The sequence below is a fragment of the Carassius carassius genome, chromosome 4, assembly GCF_963082965.1.
Source record: "Carassius carassius chromosome 4, fCarCar2.1, whole genome shotgun sequence".
NCBI classification, from domain to species: Eukaryota; Metazoa; Chordata; class Actinopteri; order Cypriniformes; family Cyprinidae; genus Carassius; species Carassius carassius.
Window position 1 is genome coordinate 9,706,756 of NC_081758.1, and position 20,461 is coordinate 9,727,216.

Genomic DNA, 20,461 nt, shown 5'->3' on the forward strand with positions numbered 1-20,461 from the left:
AGAATAGGAGCTGAACGCAAGCAGCTTACGCTCTTGTGTCAGCCGCGCTGCACGGGTGCACTGTTTTCATTCAAATCAATGCATAAATACATGTAAAAAAATTTATCCTTTTGTCACAGCTGACACAGAAAAGCATACACAGTTTGCGTTCAGTAGATGTTCTCCAAAATGGCGCTACAGTGATGCAGGGAGACAAAGAGCAGAAAAAATGTTGAATAAAGTCTTTATTTTTTTTTTCTTCGAGTACAAAAAGTATTCTCGTTGCTTCGTAAAAAATTCAGATTAAACAACTGATGGCAGATGGATGATATTCTGAGGTCTCTCATACTTTTCTGGACTTTGACAATTTTGGCAGTCAATGTGACAGTCACAAGCCTCCCGGTTTTTATCCAAAATATCTTAAATTGTGTTCTGAAGACAAGCTAAGCTTTTTATATTTTAATAAATATTTAAATCTTTCTTTAAATTAATAAAGTACTCAAATTGTAGGATTTTTTTATGGATTTTTAGTCTGGGTCTAGGAAAGAGGTAAAACGATAAAATCTATGCAAAAAATACATTTGAAAATAGCATGAAGACCAATCTTAGTCTCTTGACTTTACACATACTGCACTTTAACACAGTAACAGCTGCCTGATTGTTTCAAGACACTATGAAAATATTAAACATAGTTAAAGGGATAGTTCACCCAAAAAAAAAAACATTCGTGCATTAATTACTCTCATGTCGATCCAAACCTGTAAGACCTTCATTCTTCATTTTTTTAAGTTTTTTTTTTTTTGTTAAAGGGTTAGTTTACCCAAAAATTTAACTTAGGCCAAAAATTACTCCCCCTTAAGGTGTATATGACTTTCTTTTTCAGATGAATCCAATCGGCGTTATATTAAAAACTGTCTTTGATCGTTCAAGCTGTTTAATGGCACTCAGCGTGTGTTGCATGCATCAGTCCAAAAGAAGTTAAATACAAAGTGTACATACACTTAAAAAGTGTGTCCCACACAGTTCTAATCTTTAATGTAGCTTGCACCAACAGTTGTACATGGAAGCAGCTCCGGGAGGATGACGTATGGGGTCGGCATGCGCCGGTGAATCTAGCGAAAACCAATGTTTGTTAACAGGAGCAAAGGAAGCAAAGTTTCCTTTATTTAGCAAAGGAAAACCAGTCTCATCTTGGCTTATATCAAAATCCTCTGACATTCTTCTTTACAAATCCTTGTTTTCTACTTTTAATTAGTGACTGTTGTTTTGTTTCGAATTCTGTGCTTTTGCGATCGTCACTTCTGAGTGGCGCACACACAAAGCTGACCTCCATAAATCATCCGCCCGGAGCTGCTTCCATGTTCAGCAGTGAGCGCAAGCTACATTAAATTGATTATTAGTTTAAATATGCATATTTTTCTTACAAAAATGCATCGATTCCCTACAGAAGGCCTTTGTTCGAGAGGGAGAGAGACCCAGGAGGCCCCAATGAAAGCAGATCGGATACAGCCGCTGAGTAAATGACATTCTGTTTGTTGCAGCATTGACCCTGCTCTCTGTGGTCATTAATTTCAATCAGGCGCCCAACATGGAACCTGGACCTCTGTTTGCCACGGCTCAGGAGAGGCAAATAAGACATGGAAGTTTCTCAGAATATCTTCACAGCATCCAGATCAACACAGACAAAAACAATGTTTAAAATCATTTCTCCAATCTAGAAGATATTTGGTCCAAAAAATAATGGAATAGGTGTATGGTGTACAGTTAGCATGGCTCTTCATAAACAAAAAGACGTCTTACAGACAAACTAATGTATATTTTACTACTAGGTGAACAAATATGAGGGGGGGGGGGGTATTACATATATTATATATATGGGGTATTACGCAATTTAATGATGCAACTGAGAAATAAAAATTAATTAATTAATTATTCACTTCCCAATACTGTATATACACTCAAAAATAGGAAAAGAAAAAAAGAAAAAAAAGGATCCTCATTGATATAACTTACAGTAGACTTTACATAATATTAAAATGATTTATGTTTAGTTCATGCTATAAATGAAAATTCTGTCGTTTTCTCATCTTCATATTTTTTTTATACCCACAGGACCTTGGTCCATCTTCAAAACCCAAATTTAGATTTTAATATTTTAATCTCATTTTTGTCTATCAATTGAAAGTACACTGAACCCAAATTTTCACAAGTTTCACAAGTGTACAAGTAATCTATAGAAATCAATACATTTAATCCAAGTCCTCTAAAGAGACAACAAAATTATGAACAGATTTAATTTAACACTGATCAATGTGCATACACAGAGCACATACAATATGGTAAACAGAAGCTCAACAATGTATGCTCGATGCACAAGACCAAACCTTATTGGTTTGCAATGCATGGAGATCATGGATGGATAAAAAACAATGAGAGAATATAAAAAATATTTTCATTTGTGTTCTGAAGAGTTAATCATGACAATTTTAATTTCTGGGTGAAATATAAATGTAAAATCTAATTCAGTCAAGCAGTAAAAGCTGAGAAAATAATAATTTCAATTTTATTTATCCAGCAGGAAGACTGCTTCGCCAAGTAGCTACAATCCTGAATTTCTTTAGACTCTGGCAACAGAGATGTGGCATGTCAGTTCATAAAAACTGGAACTACATTGAGTACCACAAAGGGTCATTCAATGCATTTTGGGACACATGTTTGGATGACTGACTTTTATATACTTTTCTAATTAATTACTGGCTAATATTTTTTCATATTCATCTTTCAGTTAGTCAGAACAAGTTAATCATTCTCATCAGTCCACAAGACTTTAAACCAAATCCAATTTTAAATCAAATGCCTAAATCTTTGTTTTGAATTCGATTCTATGACAAAAGAATACAATGCAACATACTAAAAAGAAACATCCTGCTAGTCAACTGTACAGAAATGAAAGGGTTCTTTACCACAATGGAGTCCATCAAAACAGGCTAAAACATGTTTCTATTAGTGTCAGTGATACAGCAGTGCTCCCTAGTGTTTGAGCAGGGAGACCACATGATATCAAGTTAAACTCTATTTGATTTGTGGTATACCAACCAGGCTTGCCGTGAGAGAGGGTGCAGATTTGCCTAGGGTCTGGGAGCGCATGCGCACCAGGTTGGTGGTCTCTGAGCCCGTAGCGGACCATGTCTGCTGGGTTGAGGCATAGGGCAGCAGGTACTTCCCTGAAAAAAAAAAAATGTCTATGAGTAAAAAACATTTGTAAATCTATAAGTAAAGAGTACAACTTAATTCCAAGAGAATGTTATTTTTTTTTTGTTTCATTTTTTTTTTTTTTTGGGTAGCATACTACACAATATAACTAATAATCTAATCTGTTCAGACAAGATCAGAGAGGATTCTGGGAGTGCCTCGCTATTTCACAGGCAGTGACTCACTGGTGCATCATAATGGACAAGCAATAACAAACATATGCCATTCAACATGACCCAAATGACAGCATCTATACACATGTGAATGGTGAGAAGCAAAAGTCTTACTGTCAAGTGAGCTTACTGTGTATATTCGGCGTCATTATTATTCATTTTAAAAATGTGTTTTGACAATTAGGTTGATAGACAAAGCATAATCCTAGCATAAGAGCTTCATCTAAAGGGCAGATTTATTCTATGACTTATATGCAGGCATATGAACATACTTATCTTCCCATATATTTTATTGAAGATACAATACAGTATGTCATAGAAGTTTGTGAATTCAAACAGAATGACTTCACTTTATTAGCCACTCAATTGTTGATTTTAATGCATAACAAAAATGAAATGCACGTATTAATAATGGAATTACTGAATAATAACCCCACTGGTAACACTTTAGAATAATGGTCCATTAGTTAATGTCAGTTAATTCATTAATTAACATGAACAAACAATGAACAATACATTTATTACTGTATTTATTCATCTTTGTTCATGTTAGTTAATGAAAATACAGTTATTCATTGTTAGTTCATGCTAATTCACAGTGCATTAACTAATGTTAAAAAGCACAACTTTTGATTTGAATAATGCATTAGTAAATGTTGAAATTAACATCAACTAAGATTAATAAATGCTGTAGAAGGATCGTTCTTGCTTAGATCATGTTAACTAAAGTAGTTAACTTACATTAACTAATGGAACATTATTCTAAAGTGTTACCACCCCATTATTTATAAAAATGTATAAAACATTTGCAACAACATGCCACTCGAGGCCTTCTTTGCCATTTCTAGAGGGAGAGGGGCATCTTTCCCCTTTTAGCTTCAAAATAAAAACTATATATTTTACTCCACAACTCTAAAATGCATTCACAAATTCAAAATAAAAAAAACATTACAATGTCACGGATCACCATTTCCAGAGACATTCATATCACCCAGTGGGGCGTCTGACCCCATTTTACAATACTGTTCAAAATGAGGGCATTTATTGGGACACTGTTTGTCAAATATTAGTGCATAACATTCATAATTACTGAGATGAACTACTCCCGTGGTAACTCTGCTAGGACAGTAGGGTGAACTTAAGGAGAACTGGCTTCACACATCCACTATAAAAAGAAAGACGCTCTGATAGACTGATATTCAGCTCATACAGTATGCAAGCCCTTCACACAGTGTTGCAGCATTGGGACAGCCTACTCACCTTGACTGATCCTTTTCCAGCCCCCCGTCGATCTATTCAGAGTTTAGACTGATAATCGAATACACCTTCATAACACTGAGCTGCCATACCAAATGCAATTTGTTGGTTTAGAAGTAAATTAAACTAAATTAAACCTGTTAGAACCAAATTATATACAGTTTAATGAGATAAATTTATGCTTTTGTGATCTTATATTTCTGGAATTGTTTTCATGGTGCATTAGCTGTGTAAAACTGTGACGCGTTATTTTATCTGAAAGAAGCAAATGTGCTATTTCCAAATAACTGCTTATTTAAATAATGCATTAGCAAGTGGATTGGTAAAAATATTTTACTTTTTCTGAAGAAAATGTGAGTGTTGCTTGCTCATGTGAGGCAAGATGGGCCATGACAAAAGCATCACCATTTCAATGATCATTTCAATTCATTTGAGTCAAGACGGTATGAGAGAGGATTATTACAAATATTAAATGCAATCAAATGCATTACAGAACTTCATGTGATTAAAATGGATTTATCTGACCATTTGTATTACGCGTTTGTTCATGCATATCTGTCCTGCTCTTCACTTTGTTTTATGTTTCGAAAGTTCTTTAGGACTAATGTCCTTTACATATGAATCAGCAGCTGTGTTTCCTGTGTGACACTAAATCTTCTCACAACAATCTTCTCCCTGGCAACTAGCAACACCTCAATGCTGTAAGGTTTACTGTATAATAAAAATGGGGGAAGATAAAAAAAAAAAAACTGAATTATCACTTTGCAGTATTCAGTTTAGGAGATGTGAGATGTTCCTTTAAAAAAAAAATAAAACCTTTCATATTTTCTTCTAATAGACTTTCAGTTCAGCTATAGCATGGTTTCCCAGACAACCTATTGCTAACCCGTATTTATGTGTTTGTGGGCTCTACATGGTCACAGAGCCAGATCAAAAAAACAGGATACGTAGGAGGAAAATTGCAATTCCTGCTCAATGTGAAACAGCTTCCATTTAGTCATCATCCACAGAACTGAGGAAATGCCAGCTAGACACCCTCAGCACATTTCAACACTGTGCCCTATGTACCTGATACAAAATATCAGACCCTGAGGAACAGCGAGACAAACACCAAGCAGAACAGTATGTAGTCTAAAAAGATACAGTGGCTACAATGTCCTGTCTAATGAAAACAGCATAATAAAGCTCAGAGGAGCCAAATCCTAAACAGAAAAATATTCAATTAAATGGTTATATATGTTCTGAAAAAGTTTGGCCATTTTGTTTAATTCAAACACACACTCTTTTTATTTTTAATCAAATCCATTGAAAGTCTGTTCACCAAAATCTCTGAAACTTTAAAACGTTCATAAAGAGATCAATAAATAAATCAATATGAATCAATCACTTTACTCCAAGTCCTCTGAAGAGACAGAATTGCTTTATAAGTGTAACAAATTTAGTTTAGGCTTTTATTCACAAACACTGAGCCGCAAGCTCAACCATACTTGCTTCACACACAAGAATTAACATTACTAGCTCTTGTGGAAGCTCAAAGGTGCTGGCGTCAATAGCCGCATTTCCACTGTCAGGCCAGTGCGAGCCAGTGCTTCAAACGTGATCGCGTGGTTTCAGACTCGATCAGAATCGGACGTATAGATTCAAACTCAAAGAGACATGATATTTCATTCGGACCCAGAATACAGCGAGATGAACATCACAGAGCGCTAAACTCTCATGCAGTGTGTGTTTCATTCATACTCGAAGCTCTCGCGCTGATAGTCATATCAGGAAACTCCTAATATGGACAAAAGCGGCCAGCTATCGCTGTGGTTTTCACAGGAAAACAGAAACTTATGCAAACACGAAGACATTAATATACGATCACGACAATAAATTGTTTTTTAAGTCATCTCCAGCAGGAGATAAATAAAGTATATGAACAGTGCAGTGCTAATTGACATTTATTACTGTATAGAAACTATTCTGCCTTATGTGATAAACTGTTTGTAGTATATAAACAAATCATTATTATTTGTTATTGTCCAGCATTTATAGATTTCTAAACCAATTAAAAGCTAGAAAATAAGAGAAAAATTAAAGTTGCCTATACTACAAGTCAGAAGTTTTTGAACAGTAAGCTTGTTAAAGTTTTTTTTTTTTTTTAAAGAAGTCTCTTCTGTTCACCAAGCCTGCATTTAGATTATAAGATTTAGAAGATTTTGAAATATTTTCACTAGCCTATTTAAAATAGCTGTTTTATATTTGAATATATTTCAAAATGTAATTTATTGAACATCCTGGGTCTGTTTTTTCGCTCTTCTTTATTCTTTTTTTTAATGTATTATAGAAGTATCGGATCGGGACTCGGTATCGGCAGACACTGAAAATAAAATGACTTGGACTCGAGGGCAAAAAAATCAGATCGGTACATCCCTAATCATAATGAATTAATTTATCAGGATTGAAATCAGGAACATAGCCTGCTTGTTCAGTTGAGTCCGTTTCTGTTTATTTGTATTCACAGTAGCCTACATTAACGTGCATATAGTACATCACATTTAGAAATAATGATAATTTCTATATTTTTATATAGCCTAAGCTCCCGAACAAAACAAAAAAAAACAAATTAATTTTTTCGACATAGGCTACGCGGAGCTAAAATCTCAAGACAAGACTTATGAGAGATAAAATATGCTACTAAATAAATACACGATTGTGATAGAGATTAAGAAGCTGATGTCTGATTTCTTCAAGTGATCGCATTTACAATGTTTACTATGGTACTTTAATGCCTAGCTTGCATAGTCTTTTGCATCGCTTATAAATATTTCCATCTTGTATGGTGATTATAATCCACATCGTATCAAAATTATTTCAAACCCTCACTGCTGACTGAAAGTGAGTTTTGAGCTCAATTTATTTAAAAAAGTTGTTAATGCTGGCGTTATAGCTTTTATCTTTCTGAAATGATCAAAAAAAATAAAATCAGAGTCTCTCCAGAAGACTTGGATTAAAACGCTCAGGTTTTGAGTTAACAGACTTTTAATGGACGGACAACAATCTTTCAGATTTGATAAAATATCTTCACTTGTGTTCAAAAGACAAATAAACTTCTTATGGGTTTGGAACGACTACAGAATTTTTGTTTTGGGTTCACAAATCCTTTAAACAAATTATATAATGCAGATGATGTTGCACAAAGCAAATAGTTTATTTGTATAGTGCATTTCCAACATGCCGATATTTTCAGTTTCTCTTTAAATAAATTTGTTTAGGTTCATAATAACTTTAAAACAAACTCTTTAAATTGAACAGTACTCTGTAAACATTTGTACTTTTAATCAAGACATCCTGTTATGCAGATGACTTCTTGAATTTAAAATAAAATAATCCTGTGTTTGAATGTATTTTTTTAATAAAGTGAAGTGATAAAATTTCAACCCTGTAATCTGTGTTCTGTATTTTGGTTAATGTATTACTATTCTATGCTATAAGAAATAAACAATTGCTACTACAATTTAAAATATTTAATTGCACCAACACCACCGTCAAACATTTTGAGCTGGAGAGGTCCAACACTTTTTTTTACGGTATTGAGAAAAGAACAGAAATTAAAAATGTTGTTGCCGATTTGACTCGAATCAGACAAATTAAAGAGTCGATTAGGACTGTGGTTGAAACATGAGCCAAATTCCTCAGTAAGGCAACAGGAAGTCATAAAACATTTCAAGTCCCAAGCAAGATAACCAACCAACCAACCAACCAACCAACTTTTTCACAGAACAGCTTTCAACATTAAACACCACTAGAACAATTATTGACAATTTCAATTCGGAGAAGAGATTGTCAAATTTGTTGTTCGTAATTGAAATGCAACGCTGGACAAACCCATGAGAGTTATACACCAAATCCTTTTTTTTGGTGTATAAAAAAATGGGCTTTGAACCTCTGGTCTCCACAGAAATCTCTGTCAGATAATGACACAGAAACTGTCTTTTCTACATATATATGGACCAAAATGAACTCAAAAGGACTTATAAATGAATATCAGTCCATCGCTTCACTCCATATTCATTTATATGTAACCCATACATTTGACTATCATGTTATAATCACTTATTGTGTATGTCTTTTAATAACTATTAGATAGCTTAAAGATACATATTTGTGTTTAGTGTGTACGTGTTCGAATCTGTTAGCTTGAAACAGTCATGACCATCAGTTATTTGTCAAATGTATCATATTCTTGTTATAGGAATCATGTCCAAAATTAGACCCTACAAGAGCGGGAAAATTCGGACTACATGCTTGATAAGATAACATATGATTTATGATACCACCAAGCCAAGACAATATCTGATTGGTCAAGACAACATTTCAGGTGTGGCCAACAGGCCAGTTTAAATACTCGGGACACCATCAAATTTTGCTTTTAGTTTTTAGCTATGCTTCTTAGCTTTTGCTATTAGTCATGTTTGCTTTTAGCTTCTAGCTTTGCTCTGCTATTAGTCATGTATGCTTTTAACTTTTAGCTTTGCTTCTTAGCCATGCTGTTAGTCATCACTGTTCTTTGAGCGCGGTTCCAGCGTGCTTTCGGCCTGCACGCCTGCTGCTACTTAGCCACGATGAGAAGAAACACCACCTAGTCTCGTTAAACTTTACTTCTTTTCTTTTCCATTTGAGAGTTTCGTGTTCCGAGTTAAGTTTTGTAACGCCGTGTCTGACCTCAACTGCCCATTCAACTTTAACCAGCCCACACAACTCTGCATCTTCAGCCAACGCCCAACCACGGGCTTCCCAAGACGTCACTTCAGCGACTACTGAACTTCCAGCCAATCAGCGACATCGGAAACCCCCTTTCGATGACAACAAAGGGAACACAGGCAATGTACCTTCAGACATTTGTACTGGTGTATCTAATATAATTTTAACCTCATTGAGGAACTCAATGCGAGGGTTAATTAAGTGATTGATGGTTGTTCATGTCTGCAATTTAACATATTGCTGTAAACTTGGGATTCCACATTTCCATTCTCTTAAGTTGCAGGAAGATCGAAAGTTAGGGAAAGGTGAGTTTGTGTAAATGTGTGAGTGCGTGCGTTTATGTGCTAGATTAGTTTATATGTCTTAGATTTATCTAATAAAGCCTTATTCATATTGAAAAGAGAGGTATCTTGTGTTTTGTGCTTACAAGTTAATGTCTTAAACTGCCGATCTTGTTACTGTGCTAATTGATAGTGTTTTCACTATACTTTGGATATTAATATCCAGCGCAGATTTGATGTTAAACGGCTCGTTCAGTGAATAGCAGGTGATCAGCCGTGAAACAGTGATTGTTCAAATTCCCTTTAAAATCTTAAATGATTCACTTTGAGCTAAATTAACCTGTTTCCCTTACAATGTTTATAGTGTTTATAATGTTTGTAGTTTTCTGCCATGCATTTAAAATGAATATCATTTCACAACTTACAGCATGGGCTTTACATCAAGGAAAAAGAAACATGGATTGTAAAAATAATGTGTTGTGCAATATGACCCTCTTTTCATCTGACTGTACACAAAGGTCAGGGTGTTACCTGTAAGAGCGCCCCCTAGGCTTCCTCTCCGGAGCTGTCTGCCGTCATCACTGAGCTGTCGCTTAAATTTCAACGCTAAACTGGAGCCGTGAGAAACCTCTGGGTTGCTGGACTTGCGGAAGGGCATGGAGGGGGGGTAAAGGATGTTATCCGGCTGGAAGAGAGATGAGATCAACATGGAGTTCAATCTGGGAACCATTACAGGGAAAGATCACTTTAGGAATAGCACTAATTCAGTGTTTACAAAAATATTTAACACATGGCTGCAGATCCATTACTGACAATATTGACAATGCATTACTACATTAATAATGTAATAACTTACTCCAGCTCTAAAATGCCTTGCCTTTTTTGGCTGACATCAACTATTTATTTTTTAACCCCATTAAAAGATACATACCAGTGAATGCCATTTCATGTTGAGATTGAAAATTCAGTCAAAGTGAATTGTTATTAAATGTTGCTTTTGATACTGTGATTTTATCATCATAATTTATCTTTTCAGAAGCATGAACATCTTTATTTTTTTTTAAATGCTATGTGAGAAATAAACAATTTATATAACCAAAGACTTCCTTCACTTTTAGTTCATTTGAGGTTACCCTTTCACCCCCTCCAGCATTCTACGAACAAAACAAGTCCCTTTCTCGTACAGATAGAATCTTTCCAGACAAGCAAACACATCTGAGGGCTTTTTTCAGCTCAAATGATAAACACATTAGTGGAAACGTCATTGTAGAAATCCAAGACAACAAACTGTTTATTACCAAAGCAGGTAGGGTAGCATGATTAATCGAATAAAAACAATCATCAAATTGCAATGGTCTGCAATTTGAATATCCAATTCATTTTGTTCATTTACACATGATCAGCTCATGATCTGGTTCGTTTAACTGTAAATGCTGCTCCACACAAACTCATCTCTGCATCTGCTCTGGGTTTCAGTTTCTTATAATGTGCATTTGGCAACATAATATGCACTAACAATCTTCCCAAAGACATGTTAATAATAATAATAATAATAATATATTTATTTTGTATAGCGCCTTTAAAAGTAGCTTTCTCAAAGCACTTTACAGACAAGCATAACAGCAAATTAATAAACACAATGTAAATACAAGAAAATAAACACATAAAATCAAGTTCATGTAAAAGCAATCCTAAAATAAAATGTTTTAAGAAGAGATTTAAAAGTCACTAATGTATTTGCTTCCCTGATGTCGGCCGGGAGAGAATTCCAGAGCTTAGGAGCATAGACTGAAAATGCTCGGTCACCCCACCTATGAAGCCGTGTCTTCAGAACAACCAAAAGACCACTCTGAGAGGAGCGCAGATTGCGACGTGGTGTGTAGGGGATTAATAAATCAGTCAAATACTCAGGTGCCAGATTGTGCAGAGATTTATAGGCCAGCATAAGGATTTTAAAATCAATACGGTACCTAACAGGTAGCCAGTGCAGTGACTCCAAGACCGGGGTTATATGGTCCCTGGCCCTGACCCCAGATAGTACTCTAGCAGCTGAATTTTGAAGATATTGCAATTTATCCAGTGATGATTTAGATACCCCAGCTAGAAGACCATTGCAGTAGTCAATGCGCGAAAAGACAAAAGAGTTAATCAACTTCTCAGCTACCGAAAAGGATAACATAGGACATAGCCGGGCTATATTTCTGAGGTGATAAAATGATGTCTTAACTGTATTCTGGACAAAAGGCTCAAATGACAGTGTGGCGTCAAATATGACACCCAGATTTTTTTATTTGGACTTAAACTCCAGTGCAACACCATCAACAGACAGAGTAGGAGACCCAACCTTTCGCAGTTGATGTGGAGATCCAAGGAGCATGACTTCTGTTTTTGAGCCGTTTAGAGACAGAAAATTATTGGACATCCAAATCTTTATCTCAGCAATACAGTTAAAAAGATGCCCAACGTGGTAATGGATGTTGATATACACCTCACAAAATTTATTGTCGCCAAATTGTTCAGCTCTACTTAAATAGAAATTAAATTAAATCACCATTGCAATTTTATCAGTAAAAAAATAAAAAAGATTTCCAACCAAATGTGACTAAAATATCGAACCTTAAATATCATCATCATAAACTTTTTAAAAGCATACATGGCTATATGTGTGGCACGTACTGTTCTATGTTATTATTATTGCCTTTTAACTTATTCAGATTTGTTTTAGGGGGAGGATGGGTCTGGCCTGTGTCACATAAAAGAGGTGTATATGGAGACAAAATTAGATTGCTTCCATAATAATCAAAAGAGCGAACTGCACCACTTGTAGTGCACATTCATTTATCAGATACACTGCAGAGTAAATTCTAGCAATTTGACTATTTCTTGCCCATCTGAAACATTGTTTTTTTAAATATGTGCATGATTTTGAAGGCTATATCTATAAAGAAACACTTATAAACATTGAAGTTTAGGATTCAAATACAGCAAAAATTTGGATTAAAGAAAAACATTTTTTTTGCCATCACAAAGACTACACCACACCGTATGACATACTGTAACTGTCCTTTCTTTCCATGGTCAAAAAGAGCTCAAAGGTTCGTGGAGCTACGTAGCACCTCGCTGCAAAACAATGGAAGAGTAGAGGAAGAGGTTCCTCCCCATGAATATAAACAAATGGAGGCCCAGGGTGTTCTCTAACTGGAAGGGAACTCCCTCTGCTTTGAGGGAAATTATTTATGATACTACACAATTTTCTGTAGAGTAGCTTAAAAGAGCTGCAATGATCCACACATATGAAAGCCAAACCCATGTGAGAAGATCTTAAGGGGAACACTGCCATAAGACCTTAAGGAATGAGTTCACCTCCACCTGGACCAGTAAAATGGATGTATCATAGCATTTCACATTTCCATATGGGTACTAAATATGTAAATGGCACTTGGCCAAAAAAATAAAAATACAGACATCTCTGAGACAATAACCTTACACAGCTGAGTCCTCGGGTCTTTCAAAAGTCTAAAGTGTTTCGGCAATAGTGATTCAGAACCCATGATAGGAAGTGGAAGTCCAGCGGTGCAGAATGGTTATGTCACATGCTTCATCTAAAACAGAAAGACTGGACCAAGTGTAGCTTCATGAAACTAATTCTGACCAAAAACTGTCAGTTTGGACCAGAGGACATAAATGATCTGATGTAAATGATAGCAAAAATGTCACTGGTTTGCACATAATTGGCAGCTCATTTAAATACTTGCACAGCATTCTCTTCAAAATGTTGTACAATACCAAAGAAAGCAATGTTGGGAATGTTGCGTCGACTTTATGCATTTTATTTTATAAAGACTTTTAAAACATTAAGGAAATATATCTTTTTTAATTTATATTCATTTATTTTTTACATCTTGGCAATGTTGTCCAATGAAACAATGTTTATATTAAAGGAAATTAAAACAAATACAGTGAACGTAACCGTGTGTGCTACATATTACGTGCAAAAAAATAACATTACATTCTATCTCTGTAACATTTCAATCTAAAAACAAAAAGACATGCTTTTAAAAGCACTGGGTTACTTTAAAGCCTTTAATATAAAGCATGTCTCATGTTTAGGACAAACTGGATTATGCACTATGTCCTCTGCTATATTTCAAATGAATCAAACTACAATCGAGATAAATGGTTTCCATATCATTTATAAACAATATATCGATATATAATGCAAACTTGATATAACGCCCAGCCCTAATGATAGGTAAAGGAAAAAAAATAATAATAATTTCAGGAAGTCCTCATAATTATAGATCAAAAATTTAATTTACAACTTAAAGAAACTTAAAGGCAAGAGTTTTGCGCTCGTGAATGAATCGCATATTGAGCAGCAAGATGAAGGTATCATTTCTGAGCACCTCCACTTTCAAAGCGCAACATTCTGACCCAAATACTGTACATTTGCCAAAGTCCTCAGGAAGACAAGTCAAGGTGAGCTGGAACAGGAGGAAATGTGCCTCACAGACAAGTTTACACACAAAAAAAGAGTCAGGCTTGCAACTAATATTTCTATCATATCATAACCTACTAAGACTTAACTTTGTGTCATGTTTATGAAAAACTATTCTGAATGTCGATGATCTACGAGGCATATTCATCAAAAGGCAAAAGCAACTTTTTATGATTCATTAAAATCAACCACCTGGAGCAATCTGGCTTTATGCCCAATGCTGACAGTAGAACTCAGAATCACTCCAGTTCATACAACACCCTTCCCAAAGATATAAACATCCAAAATGTTGGAATTAATCTTTACACCAAATATTGAAATCAATCTTTTTTTCCAACGTTTTGGATTTCTGTTTGGAACTGATTGATGGTAAGCCTCATTGTTCTCAGCTTATGCACCTCAGTAAAATAAATAAATAAATAAATAATTATTTATATATTAAATTAAATGTATGTATATATATATATATATATATACACACACACACACCATACAAAGGCTCTATATTATACACCTTTGGAAATAATTTGCAGAATGATGCCCTCAAGGTTATCATATAGTTTCAAAACTCAAATTACTGGTATGTAAAGAAATTCTGTTGTCTGAGCAGAGACAAACTTAATTATAATACCCTGTCCAATACACCACCCTTTTTTTACATACTAGACGGCAAAAATGTGTGCTCCTCAGCTAAAATGGACCAAGATGTAATAATCATGCACAGAAAGCAAAAGGTTTGTGTTAAAAAAAAAGTACAATGTTTACCCTAAAGCAAAAAGTTTGCCTGCTATATTGAATAAGCATCATGTCATTGACCTGAAGTGTACAGTAAATATTCAAAGATATTCTATCCTTATTCTGTAGTTAGTATAAAAGCAGTCAAATTTTTTTTTATTTTTTCATTTGGAATTATTCATTTATTGAAAAACTGAAAAATGCATGAAAATAAAATTTATGAGCATGGTCTAAAATACATTCAAAACAGCAAAAAATTCAAAAACAAAATTAAGGGCCATAAAGTCAAACGTCAAGGTGAAATGACAGCCCTGGTATTACAAAACAGAAAACAGCCTCATTAAAATTATGATTAAAAAAAGTAAACAAAATACAAAATATTTTTACAAAGCTTTATAATTAGTTCTTGATAAATAATCATTATTTGATTAAAAAAAACTGATTTAAACTCTTCTTGAAAATTATTTTTTACAATACCAAACGACACCATTATAAAACCACATGTATGTACATACATAAATAGCAGCCACACACACGTATAAAATCATATTTGACAATAATCCTGCTTTGCTGAGAATAGAATTCTGACTTGTTCTTACAAACTCACGTAGTCTAAAATTCAAAGTACAAAATGTGTCCATTGTCTCACTGAATTATGACTCATATTTTGTTCCCATTATATCAATGTCTTTGAGTTGAGCTAAATCCAAATTTGCTCGCTATATAAATAAATATCTGATAAAAAAAAAAAAAAATTTAAAAACTATTTTGCACATCCTAATATATAATTTTTATGCATAGAATGTTTAGCTCAACCACAAAGAATCTATGTAAACCAGCAAGAAATAGTCACGTAATATAAACAGTAAGTAAATCTACTGCATGACTTCATAATTAAAGCAAACCTACACCTTCAGCAAACAAAAACTGTGCCTGTAGAACAGGAGCTCATATTGTTATACTTGCTGTTTGTTTTCTTGAGGCAGTAATTTTTAACCCAGGCCTGCTGGACACAAAATAAGATAACTAAACAGGACTTCATAATTGCTCACTTGCCAAAGTTTCTTTACATAACTCAACTGTCCATCTATAATAAAAAACAAACAATGTAAAATACCCATCATGCATTTTGGCTGTGCAGACAGTTTAAACAATGACTCACAGTTATAGTACAATTCAATTCTGTGGGACAGAGGTAAAGCAAGAGTTACAACTTTATAGTACATTTTATTATGTCTCGGTTCCTTGATTGTAGATTAGATCGCAGCCAATATAAATTAAATTTAGACTTTGTGATGTCTAAAGCTTTAAAACATCTCTCTCTCTCCGATCCTGCCTTCTTCACGAACTTGAAAAAGATTACCTGGGATTTATACTGTTGTTTATAACAGAATTTCAAACAAACAGATATGAAAGTTTATATAATTACAGCATAACTCGAGAGAATTCAGTCCTGAAATTCTAAGAGGATTAATTGTGTGCATAAGTATAAAAAAAATTCACATAAATCATCTTTCCTTGCAGTCTGGCTGACTATGAAGGACAGATACACTGTATGGAGTTAAGTTCTTGGTGTAGGTGAATTGCTGTGTGATTTTGTTGACTCTGAAAAAAACTGCTTTGAGTTGCAGGCGAAACACATCTACTGAAATGACAAAAAAAAAAACGCTTGATAAACAAAATATTAAACTACTTTTAGTCATTTAAAACTAAATATAATGGTGAACGGTTTAATTTCTATGCAACTAACTCCAAACTGAATTATAAAATAAATAATGATAATTATTAGGGATGTAACAATACATTTATTCATCCCAAATCTTCATTGTACGGACGTCACAGTTCAGTCCACACAGTCAGACAATAAATACAGTCAGTCTCTCTAAAAGAAAATCTCTGAGAGGAACTAACTGTCTTCCGAAATGTTTTGACGGCATTTTCTTTTCCTCTTACTTCCATATAATGCATATTAAAGGGGTCATTTGATGCGATTACAGATATTCCTTAATAAAAGTTAAGACTTGTCCACGCCCTCCTAAAACGCCACATTTAAAAATGCCCCCACGTCTACGTCACTGTGTGGGAAGATTTGCATAACACAGCCCAAATGTTCACGCAAAAAAAGGAGTAACTTTTATTCTCGCTGTAGTATTGTTGTTGCCGCTGCCACCATGTTGTGGAGATGATGTGCATTTCATTGTGAAAGTGAAACTACTTTGCTTGGCCTTCCAAAAGAGGACGATATATGCTTCACTGTGCCTAGAGCTGATCCGTGCTGGTGGTTGAGGAAATACATCAACTTCACGCTGTGGATTGTCGGATCGGCTTTCACCATGGACGAGGCAGAGTCCAGCCCGGGGTCATCACATGTGGTTGCTGCAAGCTCCTTCGTCGAATCTGCCGGCTGCTCACTCAAGCCAGCAGCGTGTGACGCATTTTATGGAGGACTGTTTCCTGAGCCTGCAGAGTAGCCTACAATGGATCTGTGCTCAAAGGTTGTTTCTATAAAGTGGGGCAGTTCCAACTTTGCAAGGATAATCTGGAGCTTGTGATTCACAGCGTGTAACTAAATTTTTTATATTTAAAGAATGTGCCACTGATGATTCAAACACGAGTTTTGAGCAGTGTAGAGAAGCGCTTGTTGTTTGTCATTTCTCCAATCACAAATGCAGACGTTTTTTTTTTACGTGGTGCGATATGCAATGCAACGCGTAAAAACACAGTATAAGTCATTATAATCATTAATTATGTCCCCACTGGATGCTACAAATGCCTCATATATAATGGGTTTTTTTGGTTGTATCTCGTCGTGCCAGGAGACGGCATCACAGTATGTAAGGGCATAACATTTCTGTCACACGTTTGAGGCATTCAGCCAATCACAATGCACTGTATAACTGGCCAATCAGCGTACACTTCACTTATCAGAACAATAAGCTTTATAAAAATCTATGCATTTCAGAAAGGCGGGGCATAGAGGAGCAACAATAATGTGCATTATGTGGAAAATATTTTTTTGAACCCTAAACCACATGAACATATTGCATTACACCAAATACACAACATAATGTTCTTTTTAGTAGGGCTGAGAAAATGCGCATATCCACGTTCATTTTCAGCGTTTATTTGCGCATCTTCTCAGTTAACAACGGCTCTGTGTAGTAACAGCTGCTCTATGTGAAATCACGCACCTGATGGAATTTACCACTGATTAGAGAACTGGTTTACTGACGAGATGCGCATTAACGATCGGCAGATCGTGATCGGTGCACCCCTACTTTTTAGCAATGTCATATGACCTTTAAAGTAGTGTTTGTGAGTGCAGCTGCTTTGTTTACAGCGGTAACCAAGGAAACTACATGTTACTACTGTTCCATAAGCGCTACCTGCTGTCAGAAAGTGAATTGGCATTTTTATTCAACCTGTCTGCTGTTTTGTTTAGGGGTCTTGAGCCCATTTTAGACTACATGACTTTAAACATCGGCAGATCTCTCTGTTGTTCAGACAACATTAGTTTCTGTCTGTCTTGAAGTCAATGTGGTGTCCACACTACATGACACTATGGAAATGACCCGCAACAGTGAGTCACACGCTACAAACAGAAGCATACAGAAGAGAACCAGACTGTGGATCTAGACACTTCTCTGTCTGAATCCATCAGTGTGGAAAATAACTGCACCACACATGATAAAGAGATGAAGATGTCAGATTTAACTCTGCATTGTGCTGTGAAAACAAGAGCCTCAGACCACACAAGTGCCTATAGCAGACAAAAGAAAAATCTTTCACGAGAAATACTTATAGCCTGAATACATGTTACAATGACATTTCTGATGGTAATACAATCAGTACTGGTTAGCATATTTACAAGTTTGGGGTCAGTAAGAGTTTCTAAAATGACCACTTGAATCAGAACGGACAAAATAAATTAATCAAAAGTGGAAGTCAAAACATGAATAAATGAATAACTTAAGATACATATGTCCATATGGTATTTTAAACACACACACATATACATATATATATATACATATATATACACACATACATGTATATATATATATATACACACATACATGTATATATATATATATATATATATATATATATATATATATATATATATATATATATATATATATATATATATATATATATATATATATATATATATATATATATATATATACATACACACATACATGTATATATATATATATATATATATATATATATATACATACACACATACATGTATATATATATATATATATATATATATATATACATACACACATACATGTATATATATATATATATATATATATACATACACACATACATGTATATATATATATATATATATATATATATATATATATATATATACACACATACATGTATATATATATGTATATATACATGTATATATATATATATTATATATATATATATATATATATACATGTATATATATATATATATATATAGAGAGAGAGAGAGAGAGAGAGAGAGAGAAATCATGAAATACCATGATATTTCTCCATGATATCATTATGTGATGTCATCAGTGAATCAGCAGCACATTACCATTTTATATGCAAATTGTTTCATGATTTCATTACCCCCCTCCTTGAACTGCCACCTTAACGTGGTGGAGGGGTTTGAGTACCCGAATGACCCTAGGAGCTATGTTGTCCGGGGCTATATGCCCCTGGTAGGGTCTCCCAAGGCAAACAGGTCCTAGGCGACGGGTCAGACTAAGAGCGGTTCAAAACCCCTTATGAGAAGAATAAATCAAAGGACCGTGACGTCGCCCGGTATGGCGCAGCCGGGGCCCCACCCTGGAGCCAGGCCCGGGGTTGGGGCTCGTATGCGAGCGCCTGGTGGCCGGGCCTCCCCCCACGGGGTCCGGCCGGGCTCAGCCCGAAGGAGCGACGTGGGGCCGCCTTCCCGTGGGCTCACCACCTACAGGAGGGACCGTAGGGGGCCGGTGCTTAGACAATCGGGTGGCAGTCGAAGGCGGGGGCCTCGACAGCCCGATCCCTGGACACGGAAACTAGCTCTAGGGACGTGGAACGTCACCTCACTGGCGGGGAAGGAGCCCGAGATTGTGCGTGAGGTAGAGAGGTTCCGACTAGCGATAGTCGGACTCACCTCTACGCACAGCTTGGGCTCTGGTACCACACTCCTCGAGAGAGGATGGACTCTTCACCACTCTGGAGTTGCCCATGGTGAGAGGCGGCGGGCTGGTGTGGGTTTGCTTATAGCCCCCCAGCTCAGCTGCCATGTGTTGGAGTTTACCCCGGTGAACGAGAGGGTCGCTTCCCTGCGCCTTCGGGTCGGGGATAGGTCTCTCACTGTCGTTTGTGCCTACGGGCCGAACGGCAATGCAGAGTACCCAGCCTTCTTGGAGTCTCTGGGAGGGGTGCTGGAAAGTGCTCCGACTGGGGACTCCGTCGTTTTACTGGGGGACTTCAACGCCCACGTGGGCAACGACAGTGACACCTGGAGGGGCGTGATTGGGAGGAACGGCCCCC

At 35.7% G+C, this 20,461-nt stretch overlaps 1 protein-coding gene across 3 annotated transcripts in view; it reads right to left on the bottom strand.

Annotated features, from left to right (window-relative positions):
• LOC132133461 (microtubule-associated serine/threonine-protein kinase 4-like) overlaps nt 1-20,461 on the bottom strand; it is a 133,593-nt gene that overhangs the window by 85,917 nt on the left and 27,215 nt on the right. For all 3 annotated transcript variants that reach the window (XM_059546318.1, XM_059546313.1, XM_059546309.1), the window contains exons 2-3: nt 10,220-10,373; nt 3,076-3,203 (exon numbers count right to left, since the gene is read on the bottom strand). In XM_059546318.1, the coding sequence (XP_059402301.1) occupies nt 3,076-3,203; nt 10,220-10,373 (282 nt within the window). The remainder of the gene's footprint in view (nt 1-3,075; nt 3,204-10,219; nt 10,374-20,461) is intronic.